This window comes from Pristiophorus japonicus, chromosome 3, assembly GCF_044704955.1.
Source record: "Pristiophorus japonicus isolate sPriJap1 chromosome 3, sPriJap1.hap1, whole genome shotgun sequence".
Lineage (NCBI taxonomy): Eukaryota > Metazoa > Chordata > Chondrichthyes > Pristiophoridae > Pristiophorus > Pristiophorus japonicus.
In genome coordinates this window covers 269575333-269597397 of record NC_091979.1, presented here as the reverse complement: position 1 = coordinate 269597397, position 22065 = coordinate 269575333, and the positions used below count along the sequence as shown (strand labels likewise).

The 22065-nt window shown below is 36.6% G+C and overlaps 1 protein-coding gene across 8 annotated transcripts in view; it reads right to left on the bottom strand.

The window, feature by feature from the left end:
* Nucleotides 1-480: 480 nt before the first annotated feature.
* Nucleotides 481-22065, bottom strand: part of plekha1b (pleckstrin homology domain containing, family A (phosphoinositide binding specific) member 1b) — a 126965-nt gene continuing 105380 nt past the window's right edge. Inside the window, exons 8-14 of one of the 8 annotated variants that reach the window (XM_070876698.1) lie at nt 20605-20673; nt 17500-17564; nt 14826-14889; nt 10795-10884; nt 9624-9694; nt 4186-4218; nt 3507-3817 (exon numbers count right to left, since the gene is read on the bottom strand). In XM_070876698.1, coding sequence (XP_070732799.1) covers nt 3598-3817; nt 4186-4218; nt 9624-9694; nt 10795-10884; nt 14826-14889; nt 17500-17564; nt 20605-20673 — 612 coding nt within the window. In that variant the 3' untranslated portion in view covers nt 3507-3597. Of the gene's footprint in view, nt 3893-4185; nt 4219-9607; nt 9695-10794; nt 10885-14825; nt 14890-17499; nt 17565-20604; nt 20674-22065 lie in introns of all 8 variants that reach the window. The other 7 variants (XM_070876697.1, XM_070876700.1, XM_070876701.1 and 4 more) reach the window with 7 other exon arrangements.

Below are 22065 nucleotides of genomic sequence, written 5' to 3'. Positions count from 1 at the left end.
CTGCATGAATAATCCTACACTTAGCATGTTCAATTCTTCTGTTTGCTCTTATTTTTTTTAAAAAGGCATTAACCAGGTTATATTAATACAAATGTCTTAAGTATTTATACAATAATAACTTATAAAATGAGACAAAATGTTCAAATGTTCCAAGCTGGAACAGTTATCCCGGTGTCCTGGACAATATTTATCTCAATCAGCATAACAAAAACAGATTATTTGGTCATTATTACATTGCTGAGAGTTTGCTATTCGCGCTTCCTACATTACTTTAGTAACTACCCTTCAAAAGTACTTCATTGGCTGTAAAGCTGTTTTGGGATGTCCTGAGGTCATGAAAGGCACGACATAAGTGCAAGTCTTTCTTTCTATAACATGTGTGCTTCAGATATAAATAGAAATTATTCAATGGCTGAGCATTCTAACACCTTGTTTAGAAAGAAAACAAAAAGGTATAAAAATCATCATGTAGTTTTTTATTGTCTTAGATGACAAACATCGTTCAGGACAGACCTTACATAACCGTCAAAAATAATTTAAACATTTTTATAGAATTATATAAAAAGTTCAGCAAAGATAAATAAAAGCTTTTGTTAGCAGACTAAATCAGAAAAACACATTTTTCCAACTCAACAAATTAGATATTTTCAGTTCACCAGTAATTGAATATAGTCCCCCACGATAGTGTAAATGCAATCAATACTTTCACCCAATCCATACATTTGCAAAGAATGTTTTCAAGTACACAGCAGTAGCACATGCAATGTCAGAAGCAGTACCAGTGCCAATAAGCTTAGCAAATTTACAATTACAAAAATAAAAATATTGAACTAAATATATCAAGATTTTACAGGTTCAACAGGTAATTTCTCCCACAGGTTTTTGAAATAGTTCCAGCTAGGCACACACAATACATCTCCATATGTGGAAAAGAAAAATAAGCAGATAAGAAATCATCTCTATTCTTTCTATCGAGTTTTTTTTGTTCCTTTTTGGTGGAAAAATTCTGGTCTAAAAATTACTTAATTTTCCGTGTCACAGTGAAAAAAAGACAGGAGAAAGAGACTTTAGTGTTCAAAAGGTAATGTCAAGAGCGCTTTCATTCTCAGCTTAAAAAGTGGTCATCCGAGAGATTTGTACTGTGCTACAAGCTTCGATGAATCTATTTAACAATAGCTATTTATTCTGCAACACAAACTGTAGACGACCATTAACAGAAAATATGTTACTATTATAGAGCCACAACTACACTGACAAAGCCAAAGCCCTGCATTAATGTATTTTACTCCTTTTTTGCCAAATATAAACTTAAGCAAACTGTAGAACTAAGACATGTATGAATAAAAGAAACCCGATATACTTATACAAAAAAATTACGCTGCTGCATATGAAACTATCCACGTCAGTAAATATATTCAAGTGCTATAACATCACAGTTATCAAAACAATTTATCTTGCTCTATGAATTAGGCAAACCCTAACATTCTTTAGAGATCCTCCACATTGGTTAATGACTCTGTACACAAATCGTTTAAGCAATTCTATTATGCACTTTGTTTAAAAACTATAGTAAATAAATTGCAGTCAATTATAGCATTAAAATCATTCAAGCTACCATTATTTTTGTTTATCAAAATACACCAGGATGTTAATTAATTGATTAAAAGGAACAGGGTAGGATGAGGTCCAACAACGCTTTATCTTCAAGAATTTGTAAAATTACAAGTACCCTCCAGGAATCCCAATCGTTTTTCATAAAAAGTTACAATTAGTCAGCCTCCCACTGGGGCTGCTATCTTCCTGATAATTCCCAGGTTGGATTGCTGAAACATAGACGTTTCTTAGCTGAGCCTTTGCATCCAGGACTCTTCCCCACTCATCACTTTCAGTGGAGCAGCAGGAAGCGATGTTGGCGGAAGGTAAATCAGAAAACAATCACATTTCCAGCACCCAAGGCTCAACAAGTGACCCCAAATTGGACGCAAACTATTTTACACAAATGCACAAGGATAAGACATTGTAGGGTCATGCAAAGGAGTATTCCTTTATGCTGTGCTATCCAAAGGACATTAGGGTCAATTCATTCCTATCCAGATAGCTCATCAATATTTGGCACAAATAAGCAAACTGGTAAGAGACAGATGTAAAAGTAGAAAAAGGTTATCAGTACAAAAACAAAGCTAATTTTCCATAGAAAATAATGAAACTTAATGCCAACTCTTACGGTATGAATATGTATACAGTATGTATGAAATAAATATTTTTATCCAAACATTCTGATGGAAATTATGCTAAGTATGTCCTATAAGATAAAAACTGCAGAAATACTAGGGGTTTAATAAGGGTGAAAACTTGAGATTTCCATACATATTGATTAAATAGGATTTAACAGATGTATAAAATTCATCTCTGCAAATGACCACCACATTTTCAGCAAAAATTAAAAATATCTTTATGAACTCAACCTGTGCACAATGGCCCTATTGCCATTGATGCTCAAACCAGGAGTCCCTTCAAGACTTTCCAGCTATTCAAGTTCCAATTAGAAGCATCAATCAGTTAAGCTGAACGTTCTGTGTGCGAGACATTCTCTCCCCCCGCCCTCCCCAACCACCAAAGATTTTACGGTGAAATATATTTGGTAGATACACAGCTGGAAAATACATCTGCATATCTTTAATTCTGTCTATGGGTACATAATTACACTAATAAAAAAAAAATCACAAGATTCAATGCAGCACTGTTACACCCAGTGACCGTATCAAAAGCCTCCAATAACTTCTGCAGTTCACAAATAGTGAAATAAGTATTGCACAGGAAACCTTTGGAAAAGATCAGCAATATTCTAACAATTTAAACTTGAATTGTGTCCAAACAGTTACATTTACTATTTCCTCCATCAGTTGAACTCAAAAGGTGAAGAACTTAAGGAAACAAAATGTAATGTCGTGCAATATAGATCAAATATTGATACACATGAAAACAATTTGGTTCCAGAGAGTAAAGACAGGCACTTTAAGCTATATGGGATTTTGGTGCATTAAAACACGCAGGCCACAAGTTAAGGATCATACACAGTACAACCTGGAACTTACAAGGCTGAGGAAAACAAGGTTTAAGATTTTCACAATGGAACCCTCATTGACCTGAATATATAAAAGAACAACTGTATGTTTAGTGACAAGGTGCAATATCTTTGGGACCAGGACGGTACACCACACTGTTCTTCAGGCACAAACAAAGTTTTTAAAAATAAAAGATTGGCAGATAACCGAACACCAAATCGATCCAGATTTCTCCATGGATGCCGCAGCACGGAATCTGCTACAGAAAGATCTCAATAGAAGCACTTCACTACGTAGACTAATGAGGTGAATCTAGAAGCAAAGTTTTGAATGTGAGAATAGAACAATCCTTTTCCTGTCTTATCTACTCCCATCAGAGATCTCAAATGTGCGATACAGATCTGGAAGATTTTTATTTTCAACTTCCACCATTAGATGTCACTGACAGGAAGACTGGCATCATCCAGATCCACAGGAGCAGGATAACTGTCCTGCATGCCATTATTACCTTGAGGGACTGAATCATCCTTTGTCATTTTGGCAGCTGTTTTTCGGGTAGAGACAGCCTGGATCTTGTGCTGCCCTGGCTGAGCCATGGTAGAAGACTTGTGAAGTCCTCGCTTCTCCTGGTTATGTTGGGGATTGTGGTCTGCAGTGCTGCTGGCGGTGGCAATGAGGGGATTATAGGTGGCTGGTATTTTTGAGGAAGATGAGACAGTACTGGATTCTGCTGTGGAAGTGTCAGAAGGCTCCTGTAAAGAGGATTGTCGGTCAGACACACAAGGTCATTAGTGGCATGTCAGTATTTCAGAGTCAGATTTTACTCTCTGTAAAACAAAAGCAGAAAACCACAAAAGCAAAGCATCAGCAATGATGTTAATAAGCATATATGCTGTCAAAGGAGAAGCAAAGCATTTTAGGCAGCAAGAGGACCAGAGCCTACAACACATGAAAAAATACGCTAGATGGTACACAAACTTGCATGTGTTTAAATATCTATGGCAATGCTAAAATAAAGTTATTAAAAAAATTGTAAAGGCAGGATCCCCAAAATTATGTTGACCTGTGATGCTAATTTTGCAAAATTGACATGCCATGCGATTCACAACCTTCACCTGACCTGTCGAACTGGCTCAGAGATTCCTCAAAATTTCTAGTGTAAAATATAAGCAAAACAAAAATTAATCATATTGTCTAATCTATATCATGGTATTGGCTTCTTTCTTTCATGGTATCCAAAGGGTCAAAAAAGTTTCACTCCGTGAAAATAAAATGTTGTAGCTTATTGTATTACAATAGCTACAATCAATTGTTGTTTGACTCAGGTATCAGACAGAACCAAGCCATTCAATTCAAACATATAATGGGATTAATATGAATATACATTTAATTGGCAGCTCTTTGAAACTTGCATGCTCCTAGTTGTTTTTTTGGAAAGTATTTCTCAGCAATTCTGGTTCAAACTGAAGAGTTTGTTTAAAGCCTTCAAAGAAACAATCATCCTGCATTCTTGGTGAGGGGAAAAAAATAATTGCCATACAAGAATAATGGGCCATCATTTGCTATAGGAATGATACCAACCGCATCTGTCGTTAGTCAGATTTGCACTTGCATGCTTAGGTTTTTTAATTTTTTTGAATGGCAAGCTGCTGAAAGTGTGAGTTGATGACTTCGTGGGAGGGAATCAGGTCATCTGGGACCTGAGTGACCAGGCCAAGCAATTGTGTATCTCCTTAACAAATTAGATTGAAGGATTAAGAAATTAAAAGCACAAGGACCGAGAAGGAAGTATAAATCAGAGTGGGTGAATTCAATGCCAAATCAGGTACAGAAAGAAAAATAAAGAATGAGAAAGATAGATTGGATGGAGAGAATGGAAAATGAAATTGGAAAAGTAAAAAAAATTTTTTTAATTTTATATTGTTAAAATCTCCAACAGCAATTAAAACCTGAAGGAATGAAACTCCACATTTGCAATAGTTAATTTTCAGTCCCAGAGAGTTTGATTGACAGTAGTTAACACATAATTTTGTTAAAAAGGATACTTAGACTGAAAAGAACAAGATTAACTTTCTGTGACAAGTTTAGTTTGTACCTACCGTGCAAGTTCAGCGACTTCACGGCGTTCAATACATTTCAATAGTGAGCTAGACAGCGAGATGCCGTTCTCACGAAGCTAATGGTGGGGTGGCGCATCTCAGACAGCAACTTTGGGATGTGTGTTTAACTGCGCATCTGCCCTCGCCTGAAGTCGTTGTAGCATTTGCGCATAAATAACGGCCATTAGCCTCATCATTATTTTGACAGCAGATTGACCATTTATGTGCATTTTACTTCAGTGCAACAGTTGCAATTATTTGTTACTTTCAATTTACTCAAGGAGTCTGTTGAACTTAAAGACGACTACAAAATACTGTGCGTTTCTGCTCCCTTCAGATTCTTTTACTCTTTAATACATTTGTTTAATAGTTAAAGCTCAAGTCACAGTCTATTCTGTGTTATTCTGCCTTCTGAAGTCAAGGAAGATCATGCGAAAGCAAGTGATAAAATAAATAAACCAGAATAAAATGAAGAGGGTTATTTGTATGACCCCTGGACACAAAACAAATCACCAAAATATCTAAATAAAAGCATGCTCTGGGACTCGGGGAGGGAAGTCTCTAGGAGTGGTCTGAACTGAACTCAAACCAGACCATCATTTATATTCTCTACAGCTTGATGAGTCAGCTAATAGAGTTTAATTTTAATCCTGCGTGTACTGTGACAATCAAGAAAGAATCAGATAAACAATCCATCATAGACAGAAATGCTTCATTTTTGTCACATAGCTAGGTTCAAACAAACTATTTAGATCCAATATATATGGAACATGAAATAAATTGTGATAGAATACGGTGAAGATAGAAATGAGACTCATCATGTGTGTTCAAATGCAATCTAATTTCTAGGTATCAAATAAAAAAACTAACTACATTCCAAACCCCACAGAAGTACTGCAGATAAAACTTACAATTAAATTCTGAAGAAAGAAAAGTTTAATTTCCAAATTCACTCATGCTGATAAAGACTATACTATTGCTGAACTCTGTTCACTAACCATTTCTGTTTGAGGTTCTGATTTTAAAAACTGAGCAACGTTCCAAATACAACATTTTATGAGCGATCACGGCTCCCTTGATAAAACTGTCCTTCTGAATAATTATATTGACCATGAAAACGTAAATGGCATTCTCAATATTTTGTCTGAACAAATGTTATAATCTGAACAAATATCAGCATAACTTGTGTTAAATTCTGCAATCAGTAAAATATGCATTTCACAGGAATTCAGCTAGATTGTCTTTAAGGTATCTGTTCTAATGAACCTTATTGACAAGTACAGATTAAACAATTCAGTATTTGGTAATCCATTACTAGTAGGTTGTTAAATAGTGTTCATATAAGCACTTACAACCAGCTATGAACATGAAATACTAAGTCCTTTTGTCTCACAAGAAGCACAGCAACTTACAGTTCCAAAGACACTTATGGATATTGGTAATAGCACGAAACATCAATTAGAAATAAGCTGATAGCACACTTATACATACATATATTAACATACACATTTCATACATACATGCACGTACAGTCTTATTGACCCTTTAGTTGTATTTAAAAAGTTATTGCAAGGAAATTTTACAATAAATTTCAGAAAGAATCACTAATTGTAAGGCATGCAAATGTCTATTCAATTATACAGAAAACAGCAAGCCTTCAGAATTGAAGCAGCAAAAGAAAGTGTTGTTTCAAATTCAACATAGACTGCTAATGTGCTCAAATGCTACTAGGAAATTGTGAATAGTGCAGCATCAATTCACCTCTCGTGTTCACCCGATGAAGCAAAGAAAACCAATAAGCAACAGCAGAGATGTTTTTGTAAGATCAGTCCTTGCAGACCATTCTTTAAAAAAATACCTTAGGTACCAATTATGTGTTTTGGTAACACATTTCTGAGCTATCATTCAAAATATAGGAGGACCAAGTTACCCTATTTGCAGCAAATTAAATAAGTGATCACGAACAAAGCTTACAAAATCTTAAGACAATTATGTCATGTATTTTAAAAGAAAGCTAATACTACTAGTATAAAAAGCATTATGTAACTTTTAATGAGGCCTAAAAGAGGGTTCTGAATCAGTTTATTTTGAGAACAAAAGCTATATTTAGAATGTTTTATTAAAATACAACAGTATACCAATTCTGTAAAATTAGTTCAAATTGCTAACAAAGCACCAATGTATGACCAAGATAAATAAGACAGAACAAAGTTACCAAAATAGTGGATGCAAAGATTCGATGAAATCAGCAGGTTGCTATGAAAAGAACTTAGTGTGCATCATGATACATGCCAAGTAATTTTTTGGTATCTGCTAAATAATGGGGGGAAAATTGTGGTTGGAGGCTTCCTTCATATGAATGCCTCCGATCCGAAAAATATCTACTAAAGTACCTGGTGGTCCCGGAGGAACGCAAGATCCAGGTCGGAGGCCTAGATTCGCTGTGCAGCACATGGGGAGATGACTTAGAAGTACATATGCACGTACATGCTGGAGTCACATGGGCCTGGACCACCAATCACTATGCAGTATTCTCATTGATAAAAATGGGAACTCCGTTTGTACGAGTTCCCATTACTATCAATGAGAAAGCTCCTAAAACACCGAAACACAGCATAATAAAACAAAACACCTCACAATAAAACAAAACACCTCACATATTTAAAAGTCATTAAATGCAATTAAATGTTTTAGACAAAATATATATTTCGGGGAATTTTTTTTAATGTGTTTTAATAGTGTTAAAAATAAACTGACCTTAATGGACAAGGTTTTTAATATAATTAGTGTTTAAATTTAATTTTTAGATGTTTTAAAACTCTTGCGCTGGTAAAAGTAAGCTATGCACTTGCTTTTACCAGGCGTAAAAGTTTGAAGGACATTCACTGGGAAGGAGTTGGGCAAATAGCCCAATCTCTCCCGCGCGAATGTCCTTCTCCCGGGAATGCGGAGGATCTGCCTTTAGAAATCTCAACAAATCGAAAAAGCTGGTTTTCAGCTCATACGCATTGCACCCCGAAAACCGGCTTTTGCGAGGCTGGAATTTTTGGCCCATTAACTGTTAAGAGTGGGATACAGCACTGCTGTGAAGTGAATATGATGGAAGAATGTCATAGACAACTGTGAGGAATGGAAAGAGAAGCAAACCTCATATTTTGTACATTAAATAAATCTGCCCAGATAAAGGAGCAGTTTAAATGAAAATAAAATTCTAGTATATACTACCCTGAAATTGTCGAAGTCACACAAAATAGGCAGCTCTAACCAAATCCAAAACATCTGTCCTTGAAGTAAAATAGTTACTAAATTATTCTATCTTTTTATATATAAAGATAAAATGTTTTCACACATACACATCCACACAAAAGTATGCTCATGCAATGCAATTCTACCACTATGGTGACATGCTTTAGACTCATACATTCCAAAACATTTGACATGCAAAGACATGAATACAAATTGTACTCAAGGTCAGTGATCAATCTGTTGTAAGAATTGTTAACAAAGCATTAATATATGGTCTTTGCTATTGCAGAGATAAAAGATCAGCTGTGCCATAAATAAAAATGAGGAAATATGAACTCTCATGCAAATTAATCAAAATGGCAATACACCATGGAGGATTATAAGCAAAGGGAACTCTCTAGCTTTTTCTTGTTGGCTATGTGGTCCCACAAAGTGGACTATCCCTTTTGTCTCTGTTTCTATAGGCATTCAAGAAACCTTGCACCCATAGCATCAATTGTGGGCATGTTGTAACAGCTACCAACATTTATAAATTTGTTTTAAGTTGCAAACTATACGATAGTTTTCTTTTTTCCACATTTCTCTGCTATTTAACATTTCCTCCCCATGATTACTGCAACATAGACACAGCCTTGCTAAGTCATGAAGATATTGTACTAAGTTACGAAGATGCAAAGTTCAGGCCATATTTCGCTAGTGTTATTTTTTTCTTTCTTGTCAGATGAAATGCTCTTCCATTACGCAGAGCTCCACCTAGAGCCCCAGTTAATGGATTGGAATGAAAGTAATCCTATAACCAACCCCATGACTATCTGACTGGGCAGCCAACACACTTGCTGCTGGGCCAAAGAAACACAATATCCTTGTATTTTCTATTTAGATTTGACAGCATATTCCTAGTTCTACTTGTGGCACATGTTAGAAAGGAATCATTATGGTAGCAATGAATTGCATGGATTTCAAATCAACACGAAAAGTATTTCAATTAACTTGTAGCAGCAAGGAGAAAGTTAAAATTATATAAACTGTTGCGTTCAGCAAGGGATAAAAGTATTAGTTTAAATTTCTGATGATAAATCAGCAACTGAACCAATAGTTTAATGTCCATTATTTTATGCCAACCACAGGACAAAATTACTTCAGGCACATTCAGCAATTGCTCGATTCTAATCCTCCTTAAAAAAAAGCTTGCTTTACATGAGAGCTCACATACGTGCCGCATTCACCAGTTCTTGATGTATACCTCTGTATACAAGGATTCGACAGCCGTCTGGCTTGCCGCATCTGGAAGAACACAGTGCAAAGCTCAGATTAGAGTATCCTACACTCGTATAAAGAGAGCAGAGAAATAATAGAAAACACAGCCATATACTTGCATGTCAAGATATGTCTTTAATAGCCAATCAAATCAACATATTTCCCAGTTCCATATTTGAATTCACCAACTTCATTTAATTGAATTATAAATCCTTTGCATTTTTCTAACATTGTAATATTTCTTTTGGAATCTGGAAACAGATGAACAATCTGAGAAATATGACTGTGTAATCTGTAGAAGAAAGTAAAACCAAGAAAGCTACCTCAAGTACAGGGATTAATGGGAAGAAATACTGTAATCCATGTACAGTATAGTTTGTCTACAGAAAACAAACTTGCAAAAAGCAAATTCAACTACTGAAGCTTTTCTGGCAAAACAGCTTGACATTCAATGTTAAAATGGTGTAAATTGACAATTGAAAACCCATTTAGAATGCACAATGCATGCTGGAAGAAACACACTCAATCACTGTTATGATACAGATTTTTGAGGTTTCCATGTGAACAGAAAACACTTATTTAACTTGTAGTACTAAAAGTGACCATAGCAAAAACTAAACTCCTGTATTTATCAAACTTATTCTAGCCAGTCCTCTAAATCTCTCAATTTTCATTCTACACAAATGTGAATTATAATAGTAATCACATTCTTGAATGAGCATCTTACTTTTAAATAACACATTAAAAAAAATATAGCTGACTAACTAAGTAACTGAGGATTCTATAAAATCATATGACCTAATGCAGGACAACAGATAAGATGAATCAGAAGCTATATAAAATAATTTGCTGAAAATTTATATAATAGGTATTAGCTTTCCAGGCATTATAAATTCTTGTGAAACAGAACAAAACGGCATATCTGCGCATATGTGGAGAGAAACAAAGGAACCGTCATGATTATGTAATAACCTTGCATTTTATGGGGTGGGGGTGGGGGAAGAGTAAGAAAGAGTGAAAGGAAGATCAACTTGAAATAAATTGTTAAATCATTCACTACAGAATAAAATAACACTTAATCCTAGTGATTTTAAGCATCTGTGCAAGATATTAATGTATAGACATACAGAAGCTGCTGATCTTCCGGGGCCTCGCTGTGCTACTATTGCCCCAGATATTGCCTTGATCCAGTTGTGCATATCTTCGGGACTGTCAGCCTGAAACACAATCAAGAATCGCAACAGATTTTAAGCATATAGTATATTTATACTATATTGTAAGCAGAGTAACACCTTGTAGCATTCACCATCTTACCAGTATAAACCATTCAATAGATAGAGTTTACTTCCAAACTGGAGCCTATAATGCCCACAATGTAAAAGATAACTGCATTCAGGGATAGTTTTATCCAGGGACACAGAATGGAGTTACTCATTAAATGGGAATTTTCCAGTTTGCCTTCAGTTGGATACCAGGAAACCTACAATACAATTTGCAAACAGAGCCCCAGCTAAGTTTTTGGGCATTGTCACATTTCAGGATCATTTGACCATTTTTCCACAGAAAGGATTTGGAAAAATAATTCCTTTAACTATGGGCTTTTAAAGATGCTCATGAGATAGTGTTGATGTTTCATCATAGACTGTAAAAGCAATTAAGACAGATTGCCACAGCAATCAAAAAACACCTACCAACTGCGTTGAAAACTCTTACAGCCCCTTTCTAATGCTAAACAGCAAAAGAAAAAGACAGCCATGGCAGAAAGTTTTTGAAACAGAATACTGTGCGGCAGTCAGGTTACAAAGATTGTGAGAAGGTTGGAGTACAGGAGAGAAGAGTCAGAAATGACCTTGTTTCAGTTAAATAGATCACCCATTGATGTCAGGAAATGTGACTTTAAGAATTGCATGTAGAAAAGTTGTACTGATTGAATTATGATCATAACTGCTGTTCTGCATATTATCTTATGAAATAAAGTTTCTAATTGCTTCATCTCATGCTTTTATCTCACAAACTCTGCCTTTGGAGAGATTGAAGAAATATAAATGTGAAAGACATTAATATCTGATTCAGGCATAAGCCCAGGACATGCTATCATACAAACTGTTATAGAGCAAAGAATGTGCTCCCACAGAAGTAAAATGTTCAGACCCAGTAAATGAACAAGTGACATCACTGAACCGGAGGAGGTATCTACAGAAGACCTGAACTTGTAACAGCTTTCCACTGTTCATTAGAACGTAATTAGTTGGATGAATGTGGTTATCAATAGAAACAAAAACTTTGATTATTAAATATATCATGGTTTGCTCTTCCCTGCTCTCGTGAGGTAGATTGTCTTGGGCTGATGCAAGGTAGAATAGTATGAAAAAGTGCTTCCATGGATGGGACAGATTGGAGGAAAGGATTTTCTTTTGACAAAAGTGACTATCTGGTTTCTCTCACCAACACACAAGAGATAAATACACCATCAGCTGTTGGAATTCAAGGAGGTTCTACTGATCATAAAAATATTTATCATGTCGAACATGATCCCCAAAATGTAATTTGACTTTGGCCTTCTCCACTCCTTTCTTTCAAGCATCGCAAGTCAATGCTTGGCAAATCGATGAGTGCCCAACAGCTGCAATGATTCCATTGTCAACTCCCAATATTTCAGATTTCTAAGTCTTCCTGGGTGCCATCTGTATGTACACGAATCTGGAAAGTCTCATGCTGCTGTGGCCAATGATGATTGGTGAATGCAGACACAAGTCCCCAGTCTACTGTCTAGGGCAGAAGTGAGTGTTGATCACAGTTTTCCTCAATCCCTAAAAAATATCTAAAAGCAGAATTACAAGATGAGAATTAGTCTGACCACAAATATGACTTGTATTTCTGGATCTTTTTATGACAGCCTCATGGGGAAAGAGTTCTTGTGACTGACCATCTGCCAGTCTGAGGGTAGGTATATGGGTAAAGAAACATAGAAAATAGGTGCAGGAGTAGGCCATTCGGCCCTTCGAGCCTGCACCACCATTCAATATAATCATGGCTGATCATGCAACTTCAGTACCCCATTCCTGCTTTCACTCCATACCCCTTGATCCCTTTAGCCGTAAGGGCCACATCTAACTTCCTTATGAATATATCTAACGAACTGGCCTCAACAACTTTCTGTAGTAGAGAATTCCATAGGTTCACAATTCTCTGAGTGAAGAAGTTTCTCCTCATCTCGGTCCTAAATGGCTTACCCCTTATCCTGAGACTGTGACCCCTGGTTTTGAACTTTCCCAACATCGGGAACATTCTTCCTGCATCTAACCTGTCCCGTCCCATCAGAATTTTATATGTTTTTGAGGTCCCCTCTCATTCTTCTAAATTCCAGTGAATATAAGCCTAGGCATTCGATAAGGTGCCACACAAAAGGTTACTGCAGAAGATAAAGGTATGCGGAGTCAGAGGAAATGTATTAGCATGGATCGAGAATTGGCTGGCTAACAGAAAACAGAGAGTCGGGATAAATGGGTCCTTTTCGGGTTGGAAATCGGTGGTTAGTGGTGTGCCACAGGGATCGGTGCTGAGACCACAACTGTTGGATAACCTGGAAGAGGGGACAGAGTGTAGTGTAACAAAATTTGCAGATGACACAAAGATTAGTGGGAAAGCGGGTTGTGTAGAGGATACAGAGAGGCTGCAAAGAGATTTAGATCGGTTAAGCGAATGGGCTAAGGTTTGGCAGATGGAATACAATGTCGGAAAATGTGAGGTCATCCACCTTAAGAAAAAAAAACAGTAAAAAAGGGATTATTATTCGAATGGGGAGAAATTACAACATGCTGCGGTGCAGAGGGACCTGGGGGTCCTTGTGCATAAATCCCAAAAAGTCAGTTTGCAGGTGCAGCAGGTAATCAGGAAGGCGAATGGAATGTTGGCCTTCATTGCGAGAGGGATGGAGTACAAAAGCAGGGAGGTCCTGCTGCAACTGTATAGGGTATTGTTGAGGCCGCACCTGGAGTACTGCGTGCAGTTTTGGTCACTTTACTTAAGGAAGGATATACTAGCTTTGGAGGGGGTACAGAGACGATTCACTAGGCTGATTCCGGAGATGAGGGGGTTACCTTATGATGATAGATTGAATAGACTGTGTCTTTACTCGTTGGAGTTCAGAAGGATGAGGGGTGATCTTATAGAAACATTTAAGATAATGAAAGGGATAGACAAGATAGAGGCAGAGAGTTTGTTTCCACTGGTCGGGGAGACTAGAACTAGGGAGCACAGCCTCAAAATACGGGGAAGCCAATTTAAAACTGAGTTGAGAGGGAATTTCTTCTCCCAGAGGGTTGTGAATCTGTAGAATTCTCTGCCCAAGGAAGCAGTTGAGGCTAGCTCATTGAATGTATTCAAATCACAGATAGATAGATTTTTAACCAATAAGGGAATTAAGGGTTACGGGGAGCGGGCGGGTAAGTGGAGCTGAGTCCACGGCCAGATCAGCCATGATCTTGTTGAATGGCGGAACAGGCTCGAGGGGCTAGATGGCCTGCTCCTGTTCCTAATTCTTCTGTTCTTATGTTCTAGTCGATCCAGTCTTTCTTCATATGTATGATCGTGTAGAGGCTATGGTACCCAGAAATCATGAGTTTACATCCCATTATATTTATTTACAAATAAAATTACTCATAGAAATAGAAACATAACTAAAACATTACAGTTTGTAGCTTGTAAAACATACAACTGAGATAATCAGTTAAACTTTCAGGTTCTTATGCCACTAGACTGAAAATGTGTCACAGTAAAGTAGTGGAAAAAGATTCTTGAATGCAGAAAATTGTAGGTAATTAATTGGTGCTGATGGAAAAACTAATGATAGGTCAGTGTTATCAATACTGGTTTCTAAACACAATCTTGAAAATGAGTTTCAATATTGCACACATGGATCAGTCGTCAACACCTGATAAAACATCTAGTATTTAAAAGTTGCACTTAATTATCATCTTTCTTGAAGCAATAAAGTCAGGTAATATTACATACAGCTTTAGATCACAATTTCATCCTGTAATGATGTGATCTTTCACTGACAGTTTTACTTTATCTGCAAAAGAGGTTTAAGCTAACTGTATTTGTTCATTTAAAAACAGATGCGTTAACTTTTACTCAATGCAAATAATGCACTTACCTGGACATAAAATGTCCTAAAATTAGTAACTATTTCAAACAAGTTGTCACGCATCAGAATTTCTCTGCAACAGAACAAAAATGTTATAAGTAATCATGTTTTATTCTTGTACCCATATCATTCTTTACTTGAGATGATAGTCAAATTGGTCCATTCCCAGGCATTTACCAACCTCAGCTGAGCTAGCTAACAGGAGATGCACAAAAGCAGCATTAGATGATTCATTATTACTTTCCCCTTTTGAGGGGGAAGTACCTAGCTTTTCTTGCTCTAACAACTGGCGAAATTCAGAACTTCGTATGTGGTAACTATATGTATAAACCTACAACATCCTACCACTCTGCAGCACATTTTAAACAGAAAAACACATTTTAAATGGCCTCCCACATTCTACTGTATGTAAACTAACTCGCACCAAGTCTCACTCACTCATCACCCCTGTGCTGGCTTCCGGTTGAGCATCGCCTCGATTTCAAAATTCTTATCCTTATTTTCAAATTTCTATCCAATCCCTGTAATCTCAAGCCCCACAATCACCACCGCCCCCCCCGCCAACCAAGATGTCTGCACTCCTCGATTTCTGCCCCTGAGCATCCCCGATTATAATCGCTCAACCATTCGGGCCGTGCCTTCTGTTGCCTAGGACTCAAGCTCTGGAACTCTCTGCCTAAACCTCCATCTCTCTGCCCTCCATCAAGATGCTCTTTAAAACATACCTCTTTGACCAAGCTTTTGGTCACCTACGCTAATTTCTACTTAAGCGGCTCGGTGTCAAATTTTTCATCGCATAATATTCCTGTGAAGCGCCTTGGAATGTTTCACTACATTAAAGGCGCTATATAAATACAAGTTGTTGTTATTGTTGATGATGAGTATAAATAAATCTGCTTAGGTTAAGATAACATGTGTTATTTTATAAACAGATCTTGTAGGTGACTTAATATCCTATTCATTTCCTTAACCTCTAAATACAATGTCATTCAGCAAATCAGATGGTGGAGCAAGCCGAGCAAACTCCACAGTGAGGCGACTCCCTGGCCATAAAGAGAAGAGAACATTGCGCAGTCAGTACATTTTTTCTTAAAAATCTTTGGGGCTATCCCAGTCTGCACTCAGTTCTATATCAGACCTGAAGCTGGCCGCGTGCTAGAAACTGAGGTGTCTACACCTGAAAAGTCAAATTTGAGGCTATGTCTCCGACATCAAGGCAGACGTCATTAAACAAAATAGGCCCCAATACAGAGAGTCTGGAACAGCTTCAGACCTCAAAGTCATGCAATATCAGGAAACATTAAACAGCCATCATAGCTTCTGGTCAATGGAAATGATCAAAGACATTTAATGTAAGTTATTAAACTATTACAGGATCAATCTACAATACATGGATTTGTATTGAAAAAAAGATTGTTTTCTGCGCAGTAGAAAAAAATATTAAGATTACTATCGATCACAGAAAAATTAGGATTTAGTTCAGAGCAAGGGCTTGTATACAAGTGAGTTGGGTGAAGATCAGCTGATCAAAATGGCAATGCAATAATTAGACAGTGTATAGATGAATTTTCCAAGACAGCAATTTCTATGTCGAAGTTGAACAAATGAGGAAGAATGGTTGATAACATTCCTAATGAATTCTCAAAATCAACTTGTTCTATTGCTCACCTCGAATTTCACAAATTTCTCTTTACATAGCTTTACTGAGTACATACTCAGTACAGAACTCAGACTAGAACCTGCAATATAATCGAACTGGTTTATGGATTCCGAATAAACATGCCTTCCCCTTTCCAACTGGGTATCTTGACTGCAGTTTGAACTGAACTGGGGTTTTCAATACAAGTCAAAAAGAAAGCAGTAAAAATTCATTTAGTTGTCAATATTTGACTTGTGTTAATCATTCAGCTTTATTCAGAACACATGAAGGACAGTAAAATAGCAGTAACCTCGACATTTATGCACGTGAAAATTGAAGGACAATCTTCAGTTGTGTTCTTCAATAAGCAGGAGATTCCACTGTGCAGTATATGTGCATACATACTGCAGAGGCAATACTTAGAGTTGTCATTTAACATTAGTTCTACCACCATATATTATACAAGTCACTTCTGAAGAGTGACATTAACATTAAATATTTAGAAAGAGCTTTTGTTTTAAAAGTTAATGCTAATTTTTAAACTAGGTCATTGAATATTTAACTTGAAACTTTAGCCTTTGATACTGTAGGGCAAAGTGATTGGCTAACTACTAAGTGGTTGGTTAGCATGTAAACCACGTGACTGCATTTAAGGAGATTTTAACTTGCAGAATTTAAATTTCAGACAGAAATCCCAATATCCTACCACTGCAGTTAAAGGCTACGCCACTGTTACTCCCATTTGATTTCCTTCACCATTCTTTAATAATGAAATATTGATTTTGAAAATGTTACCAGTATGTTGAGTATACCTTGCAACTGTCATAGCCTCATCCCTGTATTAACTGTTGTGTTGGTTACGGATTAAACGTACTTCACACAATCTGCCGACAGTCAAGTAAGCAGAATCCATCAAGAGGGTGGATTACTTGAAATTTAAAGGTTTTGCAACAGCTTAATGTATGTTCAATCAAGCTATGTAAATACAACTGTTTCATCAAACATGGGCTACTTCCTGATTTAAAGTATAAGAATAATTCTAACCTTTGTTTACATTCCTGAACCTTATTAACTTCTTTAAGTGGTATACCACGAAGTGGCTCCTTATCCTGCAAGAGAAAAAAATAATTTTAGTTTCATAAAGACAGAAACCATCCTGCCAACCTATCACACACCCAAAAATTTCAGAATAATTTTTCATTTAAGGAAGCAAACCATCGTTTACATATATAACAATTACTGTTGAGTAAGGACTTTTGTATCTTTGTTAAACCAATTTAAAATACAAGTCAGTAAGTTTTCATTGAGCAATCAAAAACAGGTGTCGTTCATAGCTTTCAAGGTGCCAGGAAGTGGTTAGATTAGCAGACTTCATACAGTGCATTGTGCAAAGTAGAACCCAAGTAAAGGGACTGTGCAAACTTGCAAGGCAAATTGTTCCATTTATATTTGCAGTACACACAATATTAGCCCCTGATGTAGACATCGAGTTAAAGTCTGAAAACTATTAATCCAAGCCATTCTGGAGAAATAAGTGCTGACGTATCTGAGCTGCAATCCTTTCAGGCAACAGCAAATTTACAGGGATAGAAAAAAGGTACATAATGATCAGCATTTATTTTGTTTGAAATATAATTAGAATTAACTTCACCATTCCTTTCACATTTATATGTGCAGTTTTATCTTAATATTTTTGTAGAGTTCTGGTGACATCATGAGGAACAGGTGCAACTAGGTGGCAGTACATCACTAAGGTTAAGAACAGTATACCCGCAGACATTAACCTGTGGTGATTCTGTTTGTTCCGCCTTTGCTCTTTCAGACTCATTACTGAATTCAGAAAGGTGCACTTTTAAAAATTAAATGAACCGGAAAACAAAAAAGTTGATCAATTCTTTTTAGCTGTCACTACACTCAAATGTTTATTTTATTGCTACCCAAGATAGAGATTTGACAAACTAGAATTTAAATAAACCTTTCATTCTACAAATTTAAATATTTGAGATGTTAATCACAATTGTATTACTTGGCTTCTTTAAAAATATTGCAATAGATTGTTATGATTTCACCTTGGAAAGCAAATAATATTGTAGTTTCTCTTCTTATTGTCGTAATCATGTGAATTTCATAACAAGCTCGACAGGTTTGAACTGGTTGAGCTAATCTGAGGCAGCAGTTTAATGTTCTTGTATAAAGAGGAAAAGGAATGATATTTTTTCACAACTAAACATGTCTCAACAGTAGTGTCAGACTCTCGAGTAACAACAGCTGTACATGCATTCCATCTTTCAAGTTGAAATTAAACAATCAAGCTGCATGCTAAAAATTAAAGATAGGAGTTACCATTAATTAAAACCAACTTCCCTATATGGCAAAAAAATTCTACTTTTGTCAAGTTGCTTTTTAAAAGCTATGCTCTGTATAGCTGGTTTCTACAGAGATTAGCACTATTAGAAAGAAAGAACTTGCAGTTATACAGCGCATTTCACGACCTCAGGATGTCTCAAAGTGCTTTATAGTGGCATTGAAGTACTTTTAAAATGTAGTCATTGTTGTAACGGAGGGAAATGTAGCAGCCAAACTGTGCACAGGAAGGTACCACAAACAGCAACGATATAAGACATCAGATAACCTGTTTTATAATGTTGATTAAGGGATAAAAATTGGTCAGGACACAGGAAGAACTTCCCTATTAGGTCCATCTCACGAGAAACACTAAAATAGTCTGAATAACGTGTCAGTATCGTCAAATCATTTTTTCTCCAATAGGAGTCATGGGAAGCTTCCCAAGTTATGGCAAAGTCATGTATATGGCACACTGAGCATTATTTTCTCATTTAAGTACTCAGGCTATTACTGAAAAGTTAACCAGCATATTTTGCACTGTACCTTATCCAGAAGCTTGTTCAGATCAACTACAGGCACATTATGTTGCAGCTACAAATGTATCTTATTAATGTAGTTAAGCAGTTATGAAAATAGCCTTTTTCAAGTAACTATGGATTTGCTTATTTAAATATAACTTGTGTTGTCTTTTATTTAAAAATGTAATTATTTATTCTCTCACATCTTAACAAGTGGTTTTCAAGATTATTGCTGTCAATAATATTTTTTTTTTTTACAGGGCACCAAAAGGCTCAAGACAAGTCTCACTAAGTAAATATTTAATCAATGTTAAATTGGTTTACTGATGTCAATGAGAGAGATAACAGCTTTTAGCCATTATATATTGTTTATATGGGCTCTCTTACTAAAAATGTAGGGCTAGAGTTTACAAAAAATCCATCACTGTCGGATTGCCGCCTAAAATACCGCTAAGATTTTAAAATTACCGCGGGTGAAAAATTCCACAAAAAAAGGGAAAAAATTCCACCCAGCGGGAAGAAAAATGGACCTTGCACCCGGATTCTCGGTGGAAAACGCGATCCTTGATAGATTGGGCGGAACTTAATCTAATTGGGCGGTACTTAATAAAATTTAGACCGAGGCTACGGATTGGGCCTAGGGTGGAGGGGGGGAAAACACAAACTAATTTTTTCAAAATACAAAAAATAAATAATACATTCTCAGGACCCTTTTACACATAATCGTTGAAAAAGAAAATAAAAGAAAACTTTAACTTACCTTTTTTTGCAGGGATTCATACCCTACCGCCCAGCTCTGGCTGGTTTCTTGTGGGTGTTTTTAAAAAAAAAACTTACCTACAGGTCACCGTTGGGACAAGACTCCGCTCCCCAGCGGTATTTTGAAACCGCTGGCGAAACTGTTTTCCGAAATTTCCGCCGGGTGATTTTCCGCCCAAACTAACCAATACCGCCGAGAAATCGGGCAGAGATGCCATGGAAAATCCAGCCAGTAGAGACCAACAAATGCTGGATAAATGCTCTTTTACATACTGTGAGGAAACACGAACCATTATTTTACGAGTAATGTTCATGAAACCCGCATTAGGCTACATTTGTGCCCCCATGCTACCTGCATGCGTTTCCTGGTTCAATATTTTATGCAACTCTATTACTGAAAATTCATCAATACAGCCACTTCTCAGTGATTTTGTTCAAACATTAATTTTGTAACTATCTGAACTTATCAAGGAACAATCTACAGTGATGTAAATAAGTAAATTAGTCAAAATTAAAAATGACATACCAGATCAGATTTGTAATAACTTATGGAATTTTCATCCAATATGAAATATCTTCTTTTCCAGTTTTTCATCTGTAATGATAAAGATTGTAATTAAAAATAAAGCAACTAAGTTATAGCAAAATGCATAGTCGTTTAGGTAATTTTCAGTTGACTAACCATTTGGCTAAAGGATCACCTTTATTGGGTTGAATAATCACTTGCAAATGCTTACATGTAGTCTTACAAATAGGTCAATAAATATTCTTAATGCTTTTGTGCACATTTGGATTATACTTTCCTTAACCAGCCCAAATGGTTTAGCAGGTCACACTTCCTTTAATGTGCCTGTCGTAACAGCTGAACACCAATTATTTTGTCGTCCCAATTCAGATTATGAATTGTCCAGAAAAAAATGTAAAAGAAATAGAAGGGGAGTGAAGTGTGCAAATAAATGAGAAGAACTTGCAATAGTATTTAAGTCTTTCATATCTATGTCTGTAAAAGCTTACAGGATAAACTTGGGTGCATAAATAGAACCAAACTAAAATATGTTGAGATAACAAAACCTGCCAAAGATTCTAAAGGTGAAGCCAAATACAAAACTGCCGAAGCAAAGGAGAAAAAATACATCAGGTTAATAAGTTAATACGGCAATGATCTACAAACAGGTGGACTTTAGAGTAAGCTAACAAATACTCAGTAAAATTTTGGCACAAGACAGGGTCACCAACCCGTCCATTCAGCACCTCCCCTAATCCACTGTTTGATGCTGGATGCACCCTGCTGTATAGAAACAGAAACAATGACACCCAATAGCTCTTTGTTTAATTCCGTTAATATGTACTTGGAAAAGCCAGAAAGAGACACAAGCGTATTTATTCAGTTCAGAGAATGTAACATTTATTGGCTGCAGTAGCTGCTCTTTCCCAAAGCTATGATGCTCATTAATTGATTTCCTCTAAAGTACTGTCCTTCTTTATCCCTTTCAAAAATGCCAATACCTCAAAAAAATCCACCTTTCAACACTTTGACCTTGCAAATTGCCATCCCATCTCCAAAGTCCATGAACCTGTTATCACTATCAAATCCGCATTCACGATTCCTGCAATTACCCATGTGAATTTCTCCAATCAAGTTTCCAGCCACAGCACCAAAAAAGTCATAATCAGTCACAAATGACATCCTCTGCATTCATGGTGCTTTATCCCTCCTCTTCACCTCTGCAGTGTTTGACATGGTCCATCAGACAATCTACCTCCAATGCCTCTCTTCCACTGCCCTACTCAGTGGGGCTACCTCACTTGGTTCCATTCTTGCCTATCCAATCATAGCCAGAGAATTTCCAGCAACAGCTTCTCTTCCTGCTCCCTCAACGTTAACTCGAATTTCCCAAAGATCTATCTTTAAGCATCGCCTCTACCTGATCTACATACCACCAACTGGGACATCATCTGCAGACTTTGGGTCAGTTCCAAAATGTTG